Source organism: Plectropomus leopardus, chromosome 12 (genome assembly GCF_008729295.1).
Source record: "Plectropomus leopardus isolate mb chromosome 12, YSFRI_Pleo_2.0, whole genome shotgun sequence".
In the NCBI taxonomy this organism is placed as follows: Eukaryota; Metazoa; Chordata; class Actinopteri; order Perciformes; family Serranidae; genus Plectropomus; species Plectropomus leopardus.
In genome coordinates this window covers 29,959,587-29,979,686 of record NC_056474.1, presented here as the reverse complement: position 1 = coordinate 29,979,686, position 20,100 = coordinate 29,959,587, and the positions used below count along the sequence as shown (strand labels likewise).

The window sequence follows — 20,100 nt, the reverse complement described above, 5'->3', positions numbered from 1 at the left end:
AACTATTTTAAATTTAAATAAATAATGATAATAATATTTTGTAACAAAAATTAAAAATGTAATTATGATAAGCATAAATACAGTATTTCCCCAGCTTTTTCAGTTTTGCCCTGGACATTTTTCCCTGGCTTTTCAGAAATTATTTTCTAAATCTACTAATTTCTTGCAATTTCAGAAACAGAACCAAGTTGCTTGCTGCCTATTTCCCATGATTCTGGAAAAAACAAAAAACAAAACTGCACCAATATGCTCAAGGTTAATAGTTTTAAATATTGGTGAGAGGCATCTAAAAGCAGCATACAACAACTTATGTCACTCCAGGTTTCATGGGTTAATGGTCAAAACAAAAATACTTTTCTAAATGTGTTGCTGACAACAAACACAAACATTAAACAATAAAAGATGAAGCAAGTCTTTGTGTTTTCCATTCATACATGATGTGTGTGAACTGGAAATACCAAAACACTGCTTCTTTTCGAGCGCAGCGTCCACTTCCATTCACCATTACTACTGTAACACACACACACACACACACACACACACACACACACACACACACACACACACACACACACACACACACACCCTTCACCACGCTACTACTACTGTAATGCCATGAATCATCAATCACACACACACACACCCTGCCTGAGGAAACGCTAGCTTGGCGTCTGGCGTAGCTAGCATTGTGGTTTTGGCTGTGTGCCAAGCCCGAGGTCAACTCTGAATGGAGAGTGAGTGTGTGCGTGTGTGTTTGTGTGTGTGTGTGTGTGTGTGTGTGTGTGTGCATGTGTGTAGGTGGGGGGGTAACCCGTTGGCAGCTGGCTAGCAAAGGAAAGTTGGCTGGTGACTACATGTGCGTGTGTTGGCTCGGGAATGAGCTTTCTTTAGATGAGCCGTCTAAAACAAAGCCGAGTAGACACACATATACGCACAATCAGATGCGCACACACAGCTCCAAGCACACATGCTGAAATACAAGAACTCTTGTCTCCGCTTACCAAGTGAATACACGCTGTCTGAGCTCTGTGTGTATGTGTGTGTGTGTGTGTGTGTGTGTGTGTGTGTGTGTGTGTGTGTAATCTGCTTAGGCCAGCTGTGGAGCGGCTAATCAGATGACGTAAACTATGACTCGGGCCAGTGTGTGCATGTGTGCGTTTCTCTGTGTGTTGTGTCAGTGTCTGTGGTGTGTGAGTGTGTGTGTGTTACTGTGTATCTCACCTGTTTCTTGGTGATGCGTTTGCCCATGATCTTCTCCACGACAGGCCCCTCAGCCTCAGCCACATCCTGGAAATACACAGAACAAGTGAAGTGTTGGAGCTAATGCAGGTTTTGATATCACCTGCCTGTACCTTCTGCACAGACATTCGGTTGGTACAGTATTTCCATCAATGACCCAATAAAACAAGAGATAGTTTGGTGATGGATACCTGAGTTTGATTGGTGCGGAAAATCTGATGGTTTTAAATGTAAAGCTTCTTTCTATATACACGGTCAAGATTTTTAACTTTGGACTCTGGCCTTAAACTCTTACTTAAGGAAACCGGAGCAGTACCTGTTGTTGTGACGATGGGGACTTGGGTGTTGGTGAGTCGTCTCCGCTGTCATCCTCCTCTGAGATCCTGAACTCCAGATCCTCCGTGTACCTCTTCCTCTTCACCTGACGGCTGGAGCGACGCTTCTGTTGGACAGAGGAAATGGCATCAGCTGGAGTTTTGTTTCCCTTTTCCACCAAATTTAGTGCATGTAGAATTTTTAATTGTTAAAAAGAGTAAGCCTGTGTGTGAGTGTGTGTGTGTGTGTGTGCGTGTGTGTGTGTGTGTGTGTGTGTGTGCACTCCTCTTTTTTTCTATGTCACTTTTAGATGTCACAGCAGCACGGAGGCCAGTTATGTTAACGGTGGTTACTTTTTTCTATAATGCAGACTAATTTGGAACGATTTTTAGCTCTGCTTGGGCGGACACGGATGGTATTTTGTCACGGCATGTCATTGCGTTTTGCCTGTTAATGGTCTGAAATTAACGGTGTCATGTTTCCATCACTGCTGATCGGAACCAGTAAACCAATAAACACCCATGACAACTGCAGAATCATTTGATGTGGTGTGAATGTAGGTTGTAACCTTTCCCATTACATACAAAGCCAGATGTTAGTGGGTGTTTTAGTGGGGGGGGGGCAGTGGAAAGGGGGCTTTTGAGAAATTCCTAGCTTAGAAACTAGATGATGTGACATCATGCCCTTTTAATTCATTAATAGTTTGAAACCTGGAGCAACATCGTTGTTCTTGTACTGCTTCAGATGCCTTTCACAAGTATTCAAACCACGGAAACCTACGCTAATTGTTGCAATTTCTTTCAAAAACACAGGGGAAAAAAAGGATTAGCAATTTAGTAAGAAATGTACCACAAATTGTAAAATTAAAAAATTATCATTAAAAAGCAAGGGAAAAATATTTTGCCTTTACCTAGTTTTTGGTTTTACTTTCTTTAAAAAAATAATTTTCTGGCAATTTTTTGGGTACTTTGTACTGATTTCTTGCTAATTTTGGTGTCATTTTTTCTCAAGCTCATTACCTTCTTTCCATGTTTTTGAGAGAAATCAAACCAATTTACTCAGGTTTCAAAGGGTTAAAACTAATCGTAAAGCAAAGAAAATCCACCTCCAAAAGATACATGAATCAATATGTAGTGACACAACAAAAACAAAATGCTTCACAGTATATTACCCTGTTCTAAGACTACAGGGCTGTGTGTGCGCTTATCATTCAGCTGGCTGTCCTCCTCCAACAGACTTCATTTTCATTATTCATTATTCCCTTCCATATGCTCCAGTGTGTTGTCCATTTTCACTTCACCCAAGTTGTTGGACTCAAAGTGCTGCTAGATAATAAGGATGTGTAAAGAACTACAGTAGTGAGTAGACTAAAGAGGACATACTGCTGCTGACGTACTCTCCTGTTTGAAAGAGCCCTGACTCTTTATGCAGCTAATAGGCAGATGCTACTCTGTTTACATGGCCCACATAATTACATTTGCACATTAAAAATTGATCTGTTTGAAGAGGGATACAGTGGAGTTGTTCTTTTGAAGAGCACATTCAACAGTAAACAGGTAGAAAAATTAAATTGCATTTGAGATAAATAAGGAAAAAAATGTGTGCAGCAGTTGAAAAGTTGCTGATAGTGCATCATGTGAACTTGGCAAAGGGGCCTGTCTGCTTGGTCTGTCAACAAGGCTGGTTTACAACACAAACAGCAGACGCCGACTGGCTCTACGCCTTCTAGCTCTACAGCAGGGACACCCAATTTGGGCCCACTTCTGCAAAATGTTTCTAGGGTTTAGGACATTTCTATGATTTCAGGTCATTTCTAGGATTCTGGGACGTTTATAGGATTTTAGGATGTTTCAAGGATTTAATGACATTTCTAGAATTTAAGAACATTTCTAGGAATTTCGGACATTTCTAAGATTTTAGGACAATTCAAGGATTTTTATACATTTCTGGAATTTTCAGCACATTTCTAGTACTCAATGACATTTTTAGGATTCCAGGGCGTTTCTAGGTCTTTAGGATGTTTCTAGGATTTGTGGATGTTTTAATAATTTGTGGACGTTTGTAGCATTTTTGGACATAAGGGGCTTTGCTAGGATCTCTGTCAGGGGATGCAGGGATCCTCCACAGGCCCGTTTTTGATAAGGTAGCTCTATTTTGATGCTACTTTTAACACTCTTGCACCTTATGTATACTAAAAGTACTTTATTGTGAATTAGAAAATGTTTGAGGGGCCACCCGGCACCCTATTGGGATCCAGGTGGTTGGGCCGTAAGTTGAGTACTGCTCTACAGGCTGGGACACTGAGAGATGTGCAAAGGTTTCAAGGCCTTCTGCTTTTTTTGCAGTGTAGCTCCTTCCTGGAGCTGCGACTTTAAATACTTATATAATTTTACTATCATAACTTTTTCAGAAGCTTGGAAAGTTGAAACAAAGTTTGAAACCTTTAAAAGCTGCTCTTCTTGTATGTATCTCCTTACCTGTACGCCATCATCGTCGTCATCTTCAGGAGCTGAGGGGGGCGGAGACTTCACCTCCACATCGTCGCTGACTGACGACTCTCTCTTCCTCTTGGAATCCTTCTTAGCAGCGCTAGTCCCGCCCTCAGACTCCACCTTCTTACTGCTGTGGGAAGACAGAAAAAAACTTTATTCACTAAAGAACAAAACATGTGGCTAAAAACAACAAAAGATCATTCCTTAATGTATACCTCTTTTACAGGCCACAAGGCATTCATGTTTGTGTGCCTGTGTGCCTGTGTGTGTGTCTCTGTCCCAGGGCGGTCGCCATGTTTGATTTACCCATTTAGAAATCATTAGTGTGCCTCAGGCTCTGGCACACAGGGGGTTAATATGATGAAAGACTGTGAGGGAGGTGGGGGGGGGGGCAAGATAGAGAGATACAGGCACAGAGAGGAAGAGAAAGGGGGGCCCAGAGAGAGAGAGACAGAGAGGGAAGGGAGTGAGAGAGAGACAGGCAGACTGGGAGAGGGACAGAGGAGAGAGAGAGAGGCCCCAGAAAGAAAGAGGAGGGGGGAGGGGTTGAAAGGCCCCCAGGCTTCCTCTAATCTCTGGCATGGAAAGCAAGAGGAGCTGGCTCCATCTGCGAGTGTGTGTGCACACACCGCTGAGGAAGGCGAGAGGACACTCGGCAGCGCTCTTCTGTCTCTCACACAGCCTGTCAGTTCTGTTTCCTTACTGCCATGACCGTTCCCAAACAGAAGACTGCCACGCCAGTTTACTAAATACTGACTTCAATGACCGACTCACAGATATGTACCCACGCCATCATGAGGGTCTGGACCCCACGGCATAGATTTGCATCCAAATCCACAATGGAATCTGCTTATGGAATATGACTCCCTTTCAAACTTATTACATCTATTGAAGATTCAGCACTTTCAAGTAACTAAACATGTAGCTCCAATCTTAACCCTTTGATGTTCGAGGGACATCACAGTATTTAAACATTTGAAACTGATGCAGTTTCTTTCAATAACATGAGGGCAAAGGTGACAAGCAACCTGGTAAGAAATATTCCACAATCTGCAAAAAAATTGTCTATTTTGAATATGATTTTTAAAAAGCTGGGGAAAAATGTCAAGGGAAAAAATGCGGGAAAAAATTGCATATAAAATGATCAGTTCCATATTTAAAATTATATTACAGAATTATGAGGGTTTTTTTTTTTTTAAAAGAGACTTTTTAGTTAATTTCCCTGTTTTTTGAACTTTCTTTTATTTAAATATACATTTTCAGGTAATTTTCTGGTACATTTTACTAATTTCTTGTTAATTTTTGGGTCATCTCTTTTTTCATTGCTTACAGCCTTCTTCCCATGTTTTTGAAAGAAACCAAGCCAATTTGCTCAAGTTTCAAAGGGTTAATGTAGGATGATTAGCAGAATGTAATGTTGATCCAACATGTATCACACTGAGGAAAGTGGCTGCGGTATTCAGTGGAGTTTCGCTGCAGGGGAGGATATCTAGGCACTGGTTAGATGGAGGGAACTTTACCACAGTTTATCTAAACATAGTACCCACTTGATTTTGACACAAAGTTGGCTGAAAATCAGTTAAGTATCACTTTTAGCTGATGAACATTAAATATTGTTTCAGGTAATTATGTTTAAGATTGTCACTCCCGAGGCTTTTATGTGACAAGGTTGATGGTTTGACTAGACTAGATACACCACTCTGATAGGTCTTGTTAGACAGTAAATATCCACATCGATCAGCAATCACACGAGTAGCCGTATCACACAGCAGGAACTAAACACGACCTCCCATGACATGTAACCATTGTGACAGCTTGTGCTTTTGTCTCTGCCGTGTTCTCGGCCCACTCTGGATATGAGGTCCTGAAACCACATTTTGGATTGCCATGGGTTATCCACTGGTGTATTATTTTGCATTTTATGTTCATTTAAAAGTAAAAGATATTAAATATACAGTTCTTACATTGCTGTCCGTCCAACAACCACTTCACTTGCCTTGCAAACTGCAAAAAAACAATGACAGTTCCATTTTCACCTTTTAATCACATGGTATATCTGAGGACACATCCACACTATTCTGTTTCCAGGCCAGGCTACAGAGTGCAACCGTGGATGTATAAAAAAAAGTCTGGATACAGCCATAGAGGCGGGGCCCTGTTCATTCCTATGAGAGCTGTTCATTGATGCATGAAGCAAAAAAAAAAACAAAACCTATGGATCTACAGGACTTTAAGACTTAAGGAAGCTGGGCGCAGCGCCTGAGCAGGTAACTTCTGCTGGAGGAGGGAATGACTTCCAGTATAGAGCTTTGATAGCTTGAATGGCGGTCTAAAAAAATTTAATCTTGCGGCTCTTTTACACTTTCCAAATGTTATCAAATTGGATGGCTTAAATCTTGAAAGTGAAATTAGTTGTTTTGCAGGGGTTTTGACACTCTCAAAAAATTATCCACTGATTTACAGATGTCTCTTTCCCTGTGTAAGTCAACGGGGGAAAAGTCTTGTGAAAAGTGTGGGCGAGTGGGCGTCACGTGATGGACCTGGACGGCATAATTCCATTTTTGGCGACTATGTAAAATTTGCATCAGAGCCTGACGCACCTCCTGGTGGTTTGGGTGTAACAGCTGTGCTCGGAGATAGACACAGTTAAACTTTTGGAACGCAGCAGCATGCACCACATGTCATGTGACGGGAAACAACCAGGAACAACAGCCAACAGATAGCTTTCCTTTCTTCCGTAAATATAAATTTCTGATAAATATGGAGGAGAAATTGATCATTTAAATGCTTTTCATCCACAGATTATATTTTAGGCCAAATACAAACTTAACACCTGGATGAAGATTAGCTCTGTACTCAGGATTTCTGGTAAGAGGGCTGTGATACAGTGCTAGTTTTGGTCGCTGAACAACCTCAGACGCCACCTGCCATCGTTAAGGAAAACTGGCACAGAGTGGACACAAGAGTAGCACCCAGCGCCCCACCTCGTGTTTTTCCACGCGGTTACAGATGCAGCAACCTTAAGTTATGTCCTGTCAATCATGAGTGGTGTTACATTAGAGTGTTTAATGTCACAGAATTTTTTTTGGAAATCAAATCCTGGCTGGCAGGATGTACATTAAAGAAACAGCAGTTGAATTTGAACATGGCCTGGGGTTTCCAGGAGAGTTACTGGCGGAATATACAATGATAAGCTGTAATCTGATGGTGAGGTTTGCCACTTTAAAAGGCCAAAATGATGGTCATTGCCGGATAGAAGAGGAGAAGCCTGCCACCTGAGTGTTTTCTACACCGCCCTTTGCTAGCAAGGAGAGATAAATGGTTTCATAACAGATTTGTTAGTAGTGCAGCTTTGCGAACATGGCTATTTTGCAAACCTGGAACCGGATCCACAATGGAACAAGATATCCCAACTCAACCGTACTCTTCAGCTGACAAATTGTTGATTTTTAAAAAAATGCTAGCACAGTTACACTTTTAGAACACAAGGAGATAAAAATCTGCTACTCTAACTTACTCTAAAACAGAATGTACAAAATGTCCATGAGTGTGTGTGCTGTGTCTTTCACAGTCTGAGCGTGTGTGTTGCCTGTGCTCCCATGTTGCCCTTTGCAGTACTGTATGCCTGGATCCCTCTCTCGCCTGCTCTGTGTCTATGTCGCTCGCCCGCTCTCGCCTGCTCTGTGCCTCTCTCCTTCCCTCTCTCTCTCGCTCCCTGTCTCTCGCCCCCTCTGTCCCTGGGGCCCTTCTCCTTTCATCCTCACGCCAAAAGCAATCACCATCTCCGTGGTAACGGCTGGTCATGTGACCTGCACCTGTTCCTCTGGCTGGTCGCCACACGCTGGAGCCATCTGGCCACACACATACACGCACGCATGCACGCACACACACTTCTCCACTTGGCTGCCTTCTCCCCTCTCTTCCTCCTCGCGTCTTCGTGGCCTTGCTTCGCTCCTCGATCCCTTCGTCACTCCCTTAACTCTTCCTGCACTGTCTATCTTTTCAGTCCTCGCCCTCTCCTGCTTTACAACTCTCATCCCCAAAAATCTTTAATTTAAACTTCTCTCTAGTTTAGTCTCCCAGAAATGCTTTGTCTGTTTAAATGAATCAATTTGTACCACAATTAACTCAAAAAAAGTTCACTGCTTTATGCCAAAATATTGTCAAAGCGGAAAGCACTGCTTCCATGTTTCTTCCTGACAAAAGGAGCAGGTATATCCACGTTTCGCCCAAAATGTGGGTGCGTGGAACATGGATAAGAAGAATATGGACGAGCAAGAAGTTCAGTGGCTTTCTTTTTCCACTGTTTTAAAACTTGTAACATATAGTAACACAAATTCAAATTGATCATAGTCACTGTAAGGCTTAAAACTATGCCTGGAAGTAACCAAGGGTGGACAAGAGTTTGTTACTCATAATGTTTTTGATGCGGTATCACTTCAAAGTGGTTGTAATCAATAATGTCATCATAATGCATCAAATGTAAAACATGAGACAATGAGAAAGGGGTCACTCAAATCACCTGAAACTGCCGCTCCTCTCAGCTTTACAGAGCTTTACAGCATTTTTCCACTAATTCATTCTGCTGTATTATCATAGGCTTGTTTTTTTGGGTCGCATTTCCCACAGCCATCAGAGCGGGGTATGGCATCACACCCGAAAACCGATTTCGGGTGCAAGCCTGAAATTAAGATGTCTTTTACAAGGCAAGTCAGCCATTGTTAGCAATATCTGTTGATAACAACCCGTTACACTGTAAAAAAAAACAAAAAACAAAACATGTCCACAAATAACGCTGGACAGAACTGAGTGTACGACTGTTTTACTCAGCACACAAATAAGACATAAGTGCAAAAAAAAAACCCAGTATATTACTACAGCCTCCACTGCTCTTAATATTTGGAGCAGCCATCTTCAATTTTAAGGTTGCTTCCTCCTGAAGTTGGATTTCCGACTTTCTGAGTCGTAAATCCGACTTCAGGGGGCATTCCAGTTGAGATCCAGTTGAACTTGGAAATTCCGACTTCTCAGTGTAAATGGAACGCACCATTACAGCCCGGCACTCACACATGTTGGCCAGCTGTGGTGCACTGTGTGTGTGTAAGTGTGTGAGGGGAGTTGAGATGCTGCTTTCAGATCGAGGGAGAGCGGATAAAGTAAAGACAGGAAGCAGAGTAAAATATGGGGAGGGAAAGGAAAAGAAGTGAAGAGGAAGACAAAAAACAAGGATGGGGGAAGGGTGGAGTATAAGGGACACCTGCTGCCGTGATGAGTCATCCCACTGAACCCCCCGAGCACACACTCGACCCATGGCAATAAAAACCAACACCAGTGGCCAGAAGGCAACACATACACACACACAACATATACTTCTGTGTTCAAAAAGTGCTGTATTTGCACACACGTCTGCAGACGCGTACGAAGCAAGGTGCCTGCATGCATGTCTGACTTGTTTGTGTGTACTGCAAACAAATCACCCCTACGCACACACACAGAAACACACACACAGAGTGAAGGGTGTGGCAGCTGAGAGCAAGGTTATTTATAGACGTACTTCCTCTGAGAGAGGTAGACAGAGAAGGAGTGCGAGTGAGAGAGCGAAGGAAAAGAGGGATGGAGAGAGAAAGCAAGGTCAAAGGAGAGAAGTGAGCCAGTGAGCTGACTGGACTAGTAAACCACATGATTCGCTAAGTAACGCACACACACACAGAGCTTCCTAGACAGCTGAAACTAATACTGCTGAATGCATCCGAGGTGTTTTTATTCAGATCAAGTTGGTCTTTGCAAACTATTGTTGCCACTGACGATAAGGCATATTTTTAGGATGCTTTATGCAACATTCAGAGCCTTAATGAAGCAGCAAAAAACAGTTTGTTGTTAATATATGGGTGAGCAGACAATGACGTCACACCTCCTGTGTGTGTTGTAATCTGATCTTTTCTGTCGTTTGTTATGGTAACCGGTCCGGTTGGCTAGCTATTCGCCACCACTCTGCACTTAGCGCTGTTAGCATCATTAGCTGCTGCCGTCAGCTCATCTGCCTCCATGTTGAGAGCCGCATACAAGCAACCTAAATCAGACTCTGAACTATGGAAATACTCTGAATGTCACTTAAGGCTTGTTAAACTCTTTGAACCTACCAAAACAATTTTTCCTAGAGTCACAACTTAGGCAAGACATGCCCTACTGGAACCAGTGAATCAAACTCTTTCCTATGATATAGCAGAGCCAATCGGAAATTCACTGGCTGTTTTTGAGGTTTGTTGCATGTGTGTGACTCTTGCACTCCCGCAGCTGTAGTCTCAGGATAAACAGAAAGAGAGAGGGGCTGAGTGGATCCATACGCTGCGCACAGATCTCCAATTTTGCAGTTAAGTTGTGGTGATCTGACAGAATTGCAAGGTTGCAGAGAATTCATGGGGAATCACTGAATTTGCGTTAACTGTTGCGAACACAACATTGCAATATCCTGAAGGGACTGTATCCACCCAGTGCCTATCACAAATATAAATCCAAGATCAGCTTTGAAAAAATTCTATATAAATACACTTTTGAACTTCCTCAACAAAACTGCCTCAACCATCAAAATCAGTGTCAACATAAACTGCTACCTAATGCAGCATGACTTCTCCAGGTAAGGATGTATCAATATGTTAAGAGATGTAGGCCAAAAAGGGGCCAGATCAGATTTGAGTCTGTGTTCATGACAACATATTGTGTTAACATCTTCCAAAGAATGATGGAACCAAATCTCTTAAAATGGTGGCCAAATCTGTAAAAACGGATCTCAAATGTAAATCAGAAAAGGTAAAACAACAGGGGTGATGATTTATAAAAATTCTTTATTCCCTTAGATTTAGTTTTAGTACTGCAGTTATAGTACTTAAAATGTGACCCTGTTGAACATGTGGATGTATAGGCAAAAAAAAAAAAAAAATCCAACAAATTAAAATTCTATAAAAGTTTTCATAACAACTGGCATGCAACATGACTTATTCTGAAAGTGCCTTGCAATTAAGACATGACTTGTAACAATGCCACAAATCTGCAAATAAAAAAGGAAGTGAAACCTGAAGAACAGCCTGTGCTCAAATTGTTCACAATATAGTCCAAGACTCTGCATTCAGCAGTGAAGTTCAGGCTTCAGTCTGCTCTAGATGCAAATACACAGAACAGAAAAAAAAACCTATCGTAGCGTGGTGTTGGCCACATAAAAAACTCTGGAGTTTTGGGGCTTATTCCTCCACCCACTAATGGAAATCTCACACAAATCCCCCAAAAAATGCAATGGAACATATGTGCTAATGGTCAGGGGCAGGATTTTCTCCTAAACAAGTGAAAAGTTCCCTTTCGAGCTTTAACACATTTACAATCAAGCATGTAGTCCATTAAGTCAGATAAGGAAAAAAGTAACAGCTGTCAAGAAACTTTCCTATGGGGGATGAACCACGATTTAAAAAGAGATTCAATTTAATGCTTAACTCCATTCAGAGTTCATTCACACTGTACATTCTCTGAAATGACCACTGATACTCCTTATTGGTTCTTTTCATTACTTTGTGACAGCTTTTAAAAAAAAATACATTATTTAAAAATAATAATAATAATAATAATAATAATAAAAATAATAATAATAATAATAATAATAATAAATAAAAATAATTTAGATACAACTAAGAAAAATGTTTTAGCAACAGGGAGGTAATTTTTTGATTTTTATTATGGCTTGAGGGGAGGGGCATACAACTTTAAATTGCTGTAATTTATTTGACTCCCAGTTTAAAAAAAAACATCAATAGGCATGTTTTCTTTTAAATTGGCCCTTTTTAAAATTTGTGGCAAATTTTAAGTAAAAAAACGTATTTTTTTGTGTGACTTCTAAAAAAACATACATGTTTTCATTAAAAATCACCTAAAAATACTCTCTTAATCACAGACAGTAATTGTTTAAAAACTTTTTTTTTTTTTAAAAGATATAATCATTGGATTTTCACATTTCCAACAGTCCTTGAACACATACAAGGTACAAGATAGATTTCTGTCATTTTTCCTAAACGTGGTTTAAGAAGAAATAAAATTAAATTAAATTAATATGTTTCTGGAACAAAATTCCATGACTTTTTCAAAACTTTCAGGGTATATTGAATTCTCCAAAACTTCTCCAGGCCTGGAAAATGCTATTTTCAAATTCCATGACTTTTCTTGGTTTTTCACAACCGTACGAACTCTGTTCATTGAAAAATATAGAAACTTAATGTGCTGAAGACAGAATGGGACATCAGAGGAGAGATTCACCTCGCTCTCCAACCCTCGGCATGATTTAGACAGACAGACCGAGAGGACAAGGGAGGATAGGGAGGGCGGTGGAGAGGAAAAGATGAAAGGATAAACTCCTCTCCAGCAGGAAGAGGTGGGACTGGAGGGAGGGGAAAGAGGGAGAAAGAATAAAAGAGAGGATAGTTGGGTGATTGCAGTGGTCCACCATTTTAGAGTAGCAGTGAATGGCCGGCAGCCATTATTATGCTAAATTAACCTGGGCTCCAGGCCGCCACTCAAGATGGAGGAAAGCCTGACAACAGATAAGAGCGAGTTTACCAACACACACTCACACGAGGGGCTGGGAACGCACTCCCCCATCCCCCACACTTCCTCTGCCCTCACGCACGCACACACTCACGGCCGTGGCTGTGGAGTGGTCAGCGGCATGGCCTTCATTATAATTAGACGCCATTTTCTGCCACAAAGATTACCAGCGACCCCTCCCCCAACACACACACACACAAAACGCCTGTCCCCTCACTGCTTCACACACACTCACACCAGGCCCCCCCACCCCTCCATTCCCCGCCCCTGACTCTTTTCCAGTGGGCGATGCATGCATACACACACACAAACACACACACACACACACACACACACACACACACACCTCCCCCAGTGCTGACCCCTGCCTGCTGCTTTGGCCCTCCCTCTTCCTCGGGATAAAAGGGGCCGAGAGGAAAAGGGGACGGGGGAGGGGGGTGGGGGGGTGTAGAGAGAGAGAGCAAAACAGAGAGATGGGGGCTGCCTGACACATTCCTCAGTCCGATCAAGTTTCCACCTTCTCAATGAAACCACATCTGACTCTCACACACAAACGCTCTCAGCTCTCTTCTCCTCGCCGCCCTCCATCCCTCCCTCTGATCTGACAGAGAGCATCCGCATCACAAGCACACTGCAAGTTAAAGAAAATCTCAAAAAAAGTGAAAATAAAGACGCAATAAAGCCAGAGAGGAAGAGTGAGAGAAAGGAGTGATAAGAAGCGGAGAGCTCTGAATAAACAAAGTGAACCAGAGCTGAAGTGTGCTGAAGTTCAGTGGGCCTAATCTATATCTGCCCAGGAAGTTTAAATTCAACCCATCATGCTCCTCGCACACTCACATGCTTGGTATGGTAAAGTGACTATGTGAAGAAAGAGTGTAACACATGCCAGTATTTGAAAGGATAAAACTGGCAATAATCTGGATTTTTCTTGTCATCAACAAATCCCCCAAAAAGACTAAAATAAACAATGTGACTAAAACAAAGCCTGATACATCTTATTCCTCTGTGCCATTGAGTGCCATTGTTTTCCAAAATCTATTACAAACACATCATCACTGTTGCTCACTTGTCTGCTGTTTAGTTGAAATTACACTGCCTGTTCAAGGCAGGAAAATCACACCGTTCTGTCGCCTCGCCGTTCTGTATGTTTCAGTTCATTTTTATTTGTTCTCGTCATCTAAATGCTCAACAATCACGTTTAGATCTGAAAACACTCTAATGCACATTCTGTGACCGAAGAGCAGCAGGGAGAAGAAAAAAAATCTTATTTCACCTGCCCCTTTCTCAAAACATACATGGAGAAATAAAAAAAAAAAAAAGATTGTCCGTCAATTACTGTTCAACAAACAACACTTAGTAAACTCAGAGAGAAAAAAATATATAGAAAAATCACCATCAAAGGGGACAGATTGTACCCGGTAGCTTCATATAGTCTATTTATTTTGACTTTCTACATCTTAAAATGAACGCTGACTATGTGGCTGTTTACACAGCGACGGTTCTTGAATGAAAGGTTTACCTTTTGTTGCAGTTTGGCCTTTTGTTCACAAGACAACTGTGTAATTTTTTGAAAACGCCACCCCTTCTGTCCGTGTGTAAACTGGTAATTCGTGGATCATGTGAGAACGGTGACGTCATGACCGCTCTTGTCCAAGTCACATCGCCAGCTACAGGCCTGACAGGCACGCTACAGCTTTTTCAGTTGTGTTTGTGGATCTGTGTACACGAGGATCGTTTTCAGTGTTATCATATGAATGTGTTTTGGTTTTTTTTAAACGCAAAAGAAAGACTTTTCAATTTTTCATAGGGCCATTCTCGCCTAATTGTAGCCTAAGTAAGAAGGGGAATAATGCCTCTTTCCACCTGAACAGGAAAACTGAGCTGACAGCAGCTTTAACCCTGTTTATCACCATCTACAGAAGGAAATGTGATTGATCCGCAGATCTGTCTGTCTAGCAGTCCATGCCCCACGCTTCACTTAGCCCCGTGATCACTAACTCTAACACATACACACACACACACACACTCGGGTGATTCACAGCTCAGAGGTTGTGACCCCTTCAGTTCCCCCTGGTTGGTCACATGAGTGATGGCTCTAGTGTGTGTCGCTCTTTGTGTACATGCTTGTGTTTATGTGTACGCAGTCTCACTAGTTCTTGCCACACTTGGTAATGTGTAAAATTTCTTTTAAATATACAACGACAGTGACGTTGAGTGTAAACAAACAGGTTAAAAGTTAGTCCACACCTCAAATTTTCCATTTTTTACTTTAATTCCAGCTGCTCATCTCAAGTGAAGAACCTGCCAGAGGTGAAACTGTAAAATAATGTCAATTTCTGAGTTATAAAAAGGCCTTTTTAGGGAACAAGTAAAGGGTTAATATCGTAAAGATGTTCTGCAGAAATGGAAGTAAATTAAGCTTTGAAAGTTGATGCAGACAATTCCTACAGGTGTGCCTACGTTTGCTGATTACCCAAAAAACCGTGTCTGTCTGTTGGAACAGACTGCGTTATTGTTCTCTCTGAAGCATCAGACCATAATGCATTGCAGGAAGTAGTATATTGCTGTTACTATCCACTTGCTCCAACCTGAGCTGCCCATCACACTTCATGGAGCCAATCATGAACTATTTTAAGGCTTTTCTGAACTCTGGGCAGCAAATCCTGATCACATTCCTCATCTCACCTGGTAGCGTACACGTTCAGCCAGCTTTTAACACTGTATGATGGAAACAACCACAACCCCGCACACAAAGTAACTGCAGTAAAGCTGCTCCTACCTGGTTTTCTTGGGGGTCTTGCTTTTGGGCGTGGAGCTCTTGGGTTTCTTCTCCTTGGGCTCCTTGGGCTCTTTGGGGGTCTTGGGTGTTTTGGGCGTCTTCGGGGTCTTGGGCTCCTTGGCCTCCTTGCCCTCTGCCTTCTCCTTTGGTTTCTTTTTCCTCTTTTTCTTCTCCTCCACCAGTGGTGAACTTCCCTCTACAGTTCCTGTGCCAGTAACCTGTTCACCCGCATCACTTCCTGTTCCCGGAAACTCTGACTTGACGCTTTCCTCTCCTCCGGCTCCATCTCTTGCTGCCTTTTTCCCTCCCTCTTCTTCCTCCGCATCCACTATTTTAGCTTTCTTCTTCCTCTTCTTTTTTGGCTTGGTCTCCTGGTCGCTGGGCTGCTCTGTGCTGATAGGCTGGCCGGGGGCTCCGGCGCCGACTGTCGGCCTGTCAGGAACCATCATTGAGGCGTCGCCTGATGGGTCACTGGGGGAATGCTGGGAGGTGAAAGAGAAAGACAGTTAATTTGAGTTTTTCAGCAACTTCAAATTTAAAAAAAAAAAAATCAAGACAATAAAATTCAAACAGACTAAGCAAAGCCATCTTCCCCACAAATAAACAGGAGTCACATGGATTTCAGCAATGGCACTTTTCAAAAGATTTGTGGCCAAAAGCATGACAACAGATGTTTTGTTTTTATATTTCTAGTGCTAGGATGATGTTTTAGAAATAAGATATATAGGGCTGTCAGCGAATCAGCAGCTGTCATTCAGCATCCAACAACCAGCTTCTCAGATGTGTTTTGCTGTCTATATTATTATAAATAAACATCTTTGGGCTCTTGACTTTTGGCCGGATCAAACGAGTTAGTTTAGTTTCAACTTGGGCTCTGGGAAGTTGTTTTAGGGATTTTGTACCAATTTTATGACTTTTCATAGATTTAAAGACCAGTGTGTAGGATTTAGGAGGGATATCTTAAATATACTATAACAGATATGTATTTCCTTAGTTTATAATCACCCGAAAATAATAATCATTGTGTTATTGTCACCTTAGAAGGAGCTGTTTCTATCTAAATAGAGAACAGCTCCTTGTCTATGGATGATGTGCGTGTCTATGAATGCCATGTTGCACTATCATGTTTTTACAGTAACCCAGAATGGACAAACCAAACACTGGCTCTAAACAGGTCTTCAGGTCTTAACAGGGCCATTTGAGTTTTTGCCATGGTCAACCCAAGACACAAACCCTCCACGATGAGTGAATTGGAAAAATACAGATTTAAAGATTTAAAGGTTAAACTACTTTATTTAGTGTCTCTAGCGGAGAAAATCACTGGTTCCTTTTGTTTTGGAGAGGAAGAGACCACTGCAAAAAATGTGGCTACTGGTAAAAACCTCCTCATCAATGAAAAGTGAGGAAAGCGGGAGAAGTTTCAGCTGGCTGCAATCTACCATCCTCACCACTAGATGCCACTAAATCCCCCCAAATTTGACACACGGTTTCCTAAATGATTAATGTAGAAATGTTCAAGGATTTAACAATTAAAATAATCATTATTTGCAGCCCTGCATTTTTGCTTCAAAAACAAAAACTACAAATTGGGGCTGCAACTAACAATTATTTTCAATATTAATCAACATAGAAATGTCTTTTTAAGTATTAATAAATATATATATTTCTTTTTTTTTTTAATCTAAAAAACATCAAAAATGTCTTTTTTGTCCAACTAAGAATTCAAAAACCAAAAGAAAGCCAAAGCGAAGAGAAGCTGAAAACTCAGAATCTTTCTCATTTGGCTAAAAAAACATGACTTAATAATCAAATTTATTGATTAATTTTCAGTTGTAATCAATTTATCATTTCAGCTCTGAACTAAATGGCATCGAATATGGATCAGTCTGAGCACATGTGCCATAAAATGTATCTGCTGATGTTTTGCATCGGTGTCGGCCGTGCCAGCCTGTCAAGTCAATACTGCTGTATTTCCTGCAGGGTGGGGGTTGAATCTGTCAGTAATGGCGGACTACAGAGCAGAGGAAGAAGAGAGGATCTATCCATCCATCCATCCATCCATCTATCCACGCACATGGCTCCCACCTCCTAGACTCCCCGTTGCTACAGCCCCCCCCCCACCTCCTCCTCCAGCCGGCTAACCTTAGTAAACAAACAAGCTGAGACTTTGCTCTCCTGCAGACTAAACCCTCTCTCCTTCTCTCCCTCCATCTTCTCCTCATTGCTCCCAAGTAAGCTTCCTGTGACAGGCAACTGGTTACCAGCTGTTGGGAGCCTCTCCAGCTGCCTCTCCTCCCTCACCCTCTCTTCCATCCCTCCCTCCCTCCCCTCTTTCTCTCTCTCCAGCTGCTCAGGGTCCCAGTAGCAGATGGGAAATCAGGCATCATGACACGAATAAATTATCTCCATACTTCAAAAAGGCGCAGCGAGGGAGTATGCGTGAGCGTGCATGAGTGTGTGTGTGTCATACACGAATGCCTTTGAGAGTGTGTGTATGTGCATGTGTAACGCACATGTGCACTTCGGCGTGTGTCAAAGAGGGATGTGTGTGTGAGCATCAGCAAGTTTATAGCGAAATGCCACGGCAGCAGCTCCCCTCTGCGCGCGCACACACACACACACACACACACACACACACACACACACACACACACACACACACACACACACACACACACACACACACACACACACACACACACAAAGTCCACTTCCATCAGGAGAATGCAAATGTACACTCACACACACACACACACACACACACACACACACACACACACACACACACACACACACACACACACACACACACACAACACACACACTACACCAAACTGCTGCAAGGTCACGCATCACACAAACCTCTGCACACACAAACACCTGCTGACACACACGTAAACCGAGCCATTTAGACACACAAATAGGGGGAGGAGAGGGAGAGGGGGGAGATAACTAGGGGAGAGAGAAAGATAGAGAGAGAGAGAGAGAGAGAATCACAGACAGAAAGAGTGAGAGAGATGGGGGGAACGCAGTGCCAAGAGATAAATCTGTCCTCCTGCCAAGCTTCCCAGATAATCAATCACACAAATGACAAAGGAGACACACACAGTGTATACACAAACAATCACACACACACACACACACACACACACACACACACACACACACACACACACACACACACACACACACACACACACACACACACACACACGGTTTGCAACACTAGAGTCCTGCGTCAGGTTTGGTGTTCTGCAGGGTGAATTTAGCTCGCTGGTGTACTGGTTTAAATCCATCACTGCTCTCTCCGAGAAACACCATTAGAATCCACTTCCAAAAACAGGTTGCAATAATATCACCAATAACCGAATTTATTTAAAAAAAAAAAAAAAGATCCATAAGGACTTCAATGAATCACTCAGAGCAACAGAATGACTGCAGGGCTAATGTAACAGACTCAGAGGACATGAACCGGGTTGAGTTTCATTCCTCGCAGGGCAGAGGGGAGATTGCAGGAGAGAGTGTGATGAGGAAGGTGAGTGGAGAGGGGTGAGGAGGATGTTGGAGGAGGTGTTGGGGGGGGGGGGGGGGGGGCTGGAAGAAGAGTGAGATGAGGGGTTAAATCTACCAGGCAGAAACACTTAAGACTCCCAAAGGATGGAGTGAAAGGAAATACGGTCCTCATCGTTCAGCTTCTCCCCTTACTCGCTCCAGTGCATGTATCATGCACACACCCATCCATCCTTCCACCCATCCTTCCACCCACCCATCCATCCATGACTGGGCAATATGGCTTATAAATAACTCCATATTTGACAATAAACATTATCTCTCCAAATTTTCAAATATCCACATTTCACAATATATTTTGAGATATACTGTATATCCATATATATCACTATAACCATATTTTGTGATATATATATATATATATATATATATATATATATATATATATCCATCCAGATAGCACAGTATATATCTATCTTTTTTGCAATATACAACATCCATCTCCATATTTTGCATATACAATATATCTCTCCATATGTTGCCATGTACGAAATATATCTTGTACACATTTTCTCTAAAATAAGATACCATAGATTCTCTAATAGTGGCCAAGGACAGATTTTTAAGAGATCACTGGCAGATTTAACTACCCAACAGTATGTAAAAAGAGTTAAAATGAACGCAACACTAAAAACACCTACTGCAGGGAAATGCACCGTACACCCATATTCACATCACTTCTTTCAACACTTTTGTTAGAAAATGTTTAGTACTGCAATTTTGCTGTGACCAGCGAAATCACTAAAAACTTAAAGATGACAAAAAATGGTCATCTGCCATATCACAAAATCCAGCCCAGCATCCATCCATCTACTCCACCTGCCACCATTAAATATCATAAGAAAGGCCCATCCAACAAGTCCAGTGTGTACATGTTTTTGCTGTATCACTGCTGTTCTTGGGAAAGCTTGACTCAACATTAGAACAGGAGCTTGCTCACTTAGTTAGACAGATGCTTGACTGGCATCAAAAACAAAACTGTAGGAGTCTACAAGCTTAAACTGAAGATTGGCAGATTTCATAGCAAATTCCTGATTTGATTATTACCGAGGTGGAACAAGTTGACAACAATTTCTCAAAGTTTTCTGCAAAGTTAAGAACAGTTTGGTCCATTTCAAAGAG

General features: G+C 42.0%; 1 protein-coding gene across 1 annotated transcript in view; it reads right to left on the bottom strand.

Annotated features, from left to right (window-relative positions):
• chd7 (chromodomain helicase DNA binding protein 7) overlaps window positions 1-20,100 on the bottom strand; it is a 93,953-nt gene that overhangs the window by 43,663 nt on the left and 30,190 nt on the right. Inside the window, exons 4-7 of the mRNA XM_042497549.1 lie at window positions 15,409-15,890; window positions 4,032-4,176; window positions 1,556-1,681; window positions 1,222-1,287 (exon numbers count right to left, since the gene is read on the bottom strand). Coding sequence (XP_042353483.1) covers window positions 1,222-1,287; window positions 1,556-1,681; window positions 4,032-4,176; window positions 15,409-15,890 — 819 coding nt within the window. The remainder of the gene's footprint in view (window positions 1-1,221; window positions 1,288-1,555; window positions 1,682-4,031; window positions 4,177-15,408; window positions 15,891-20,100) is intronic.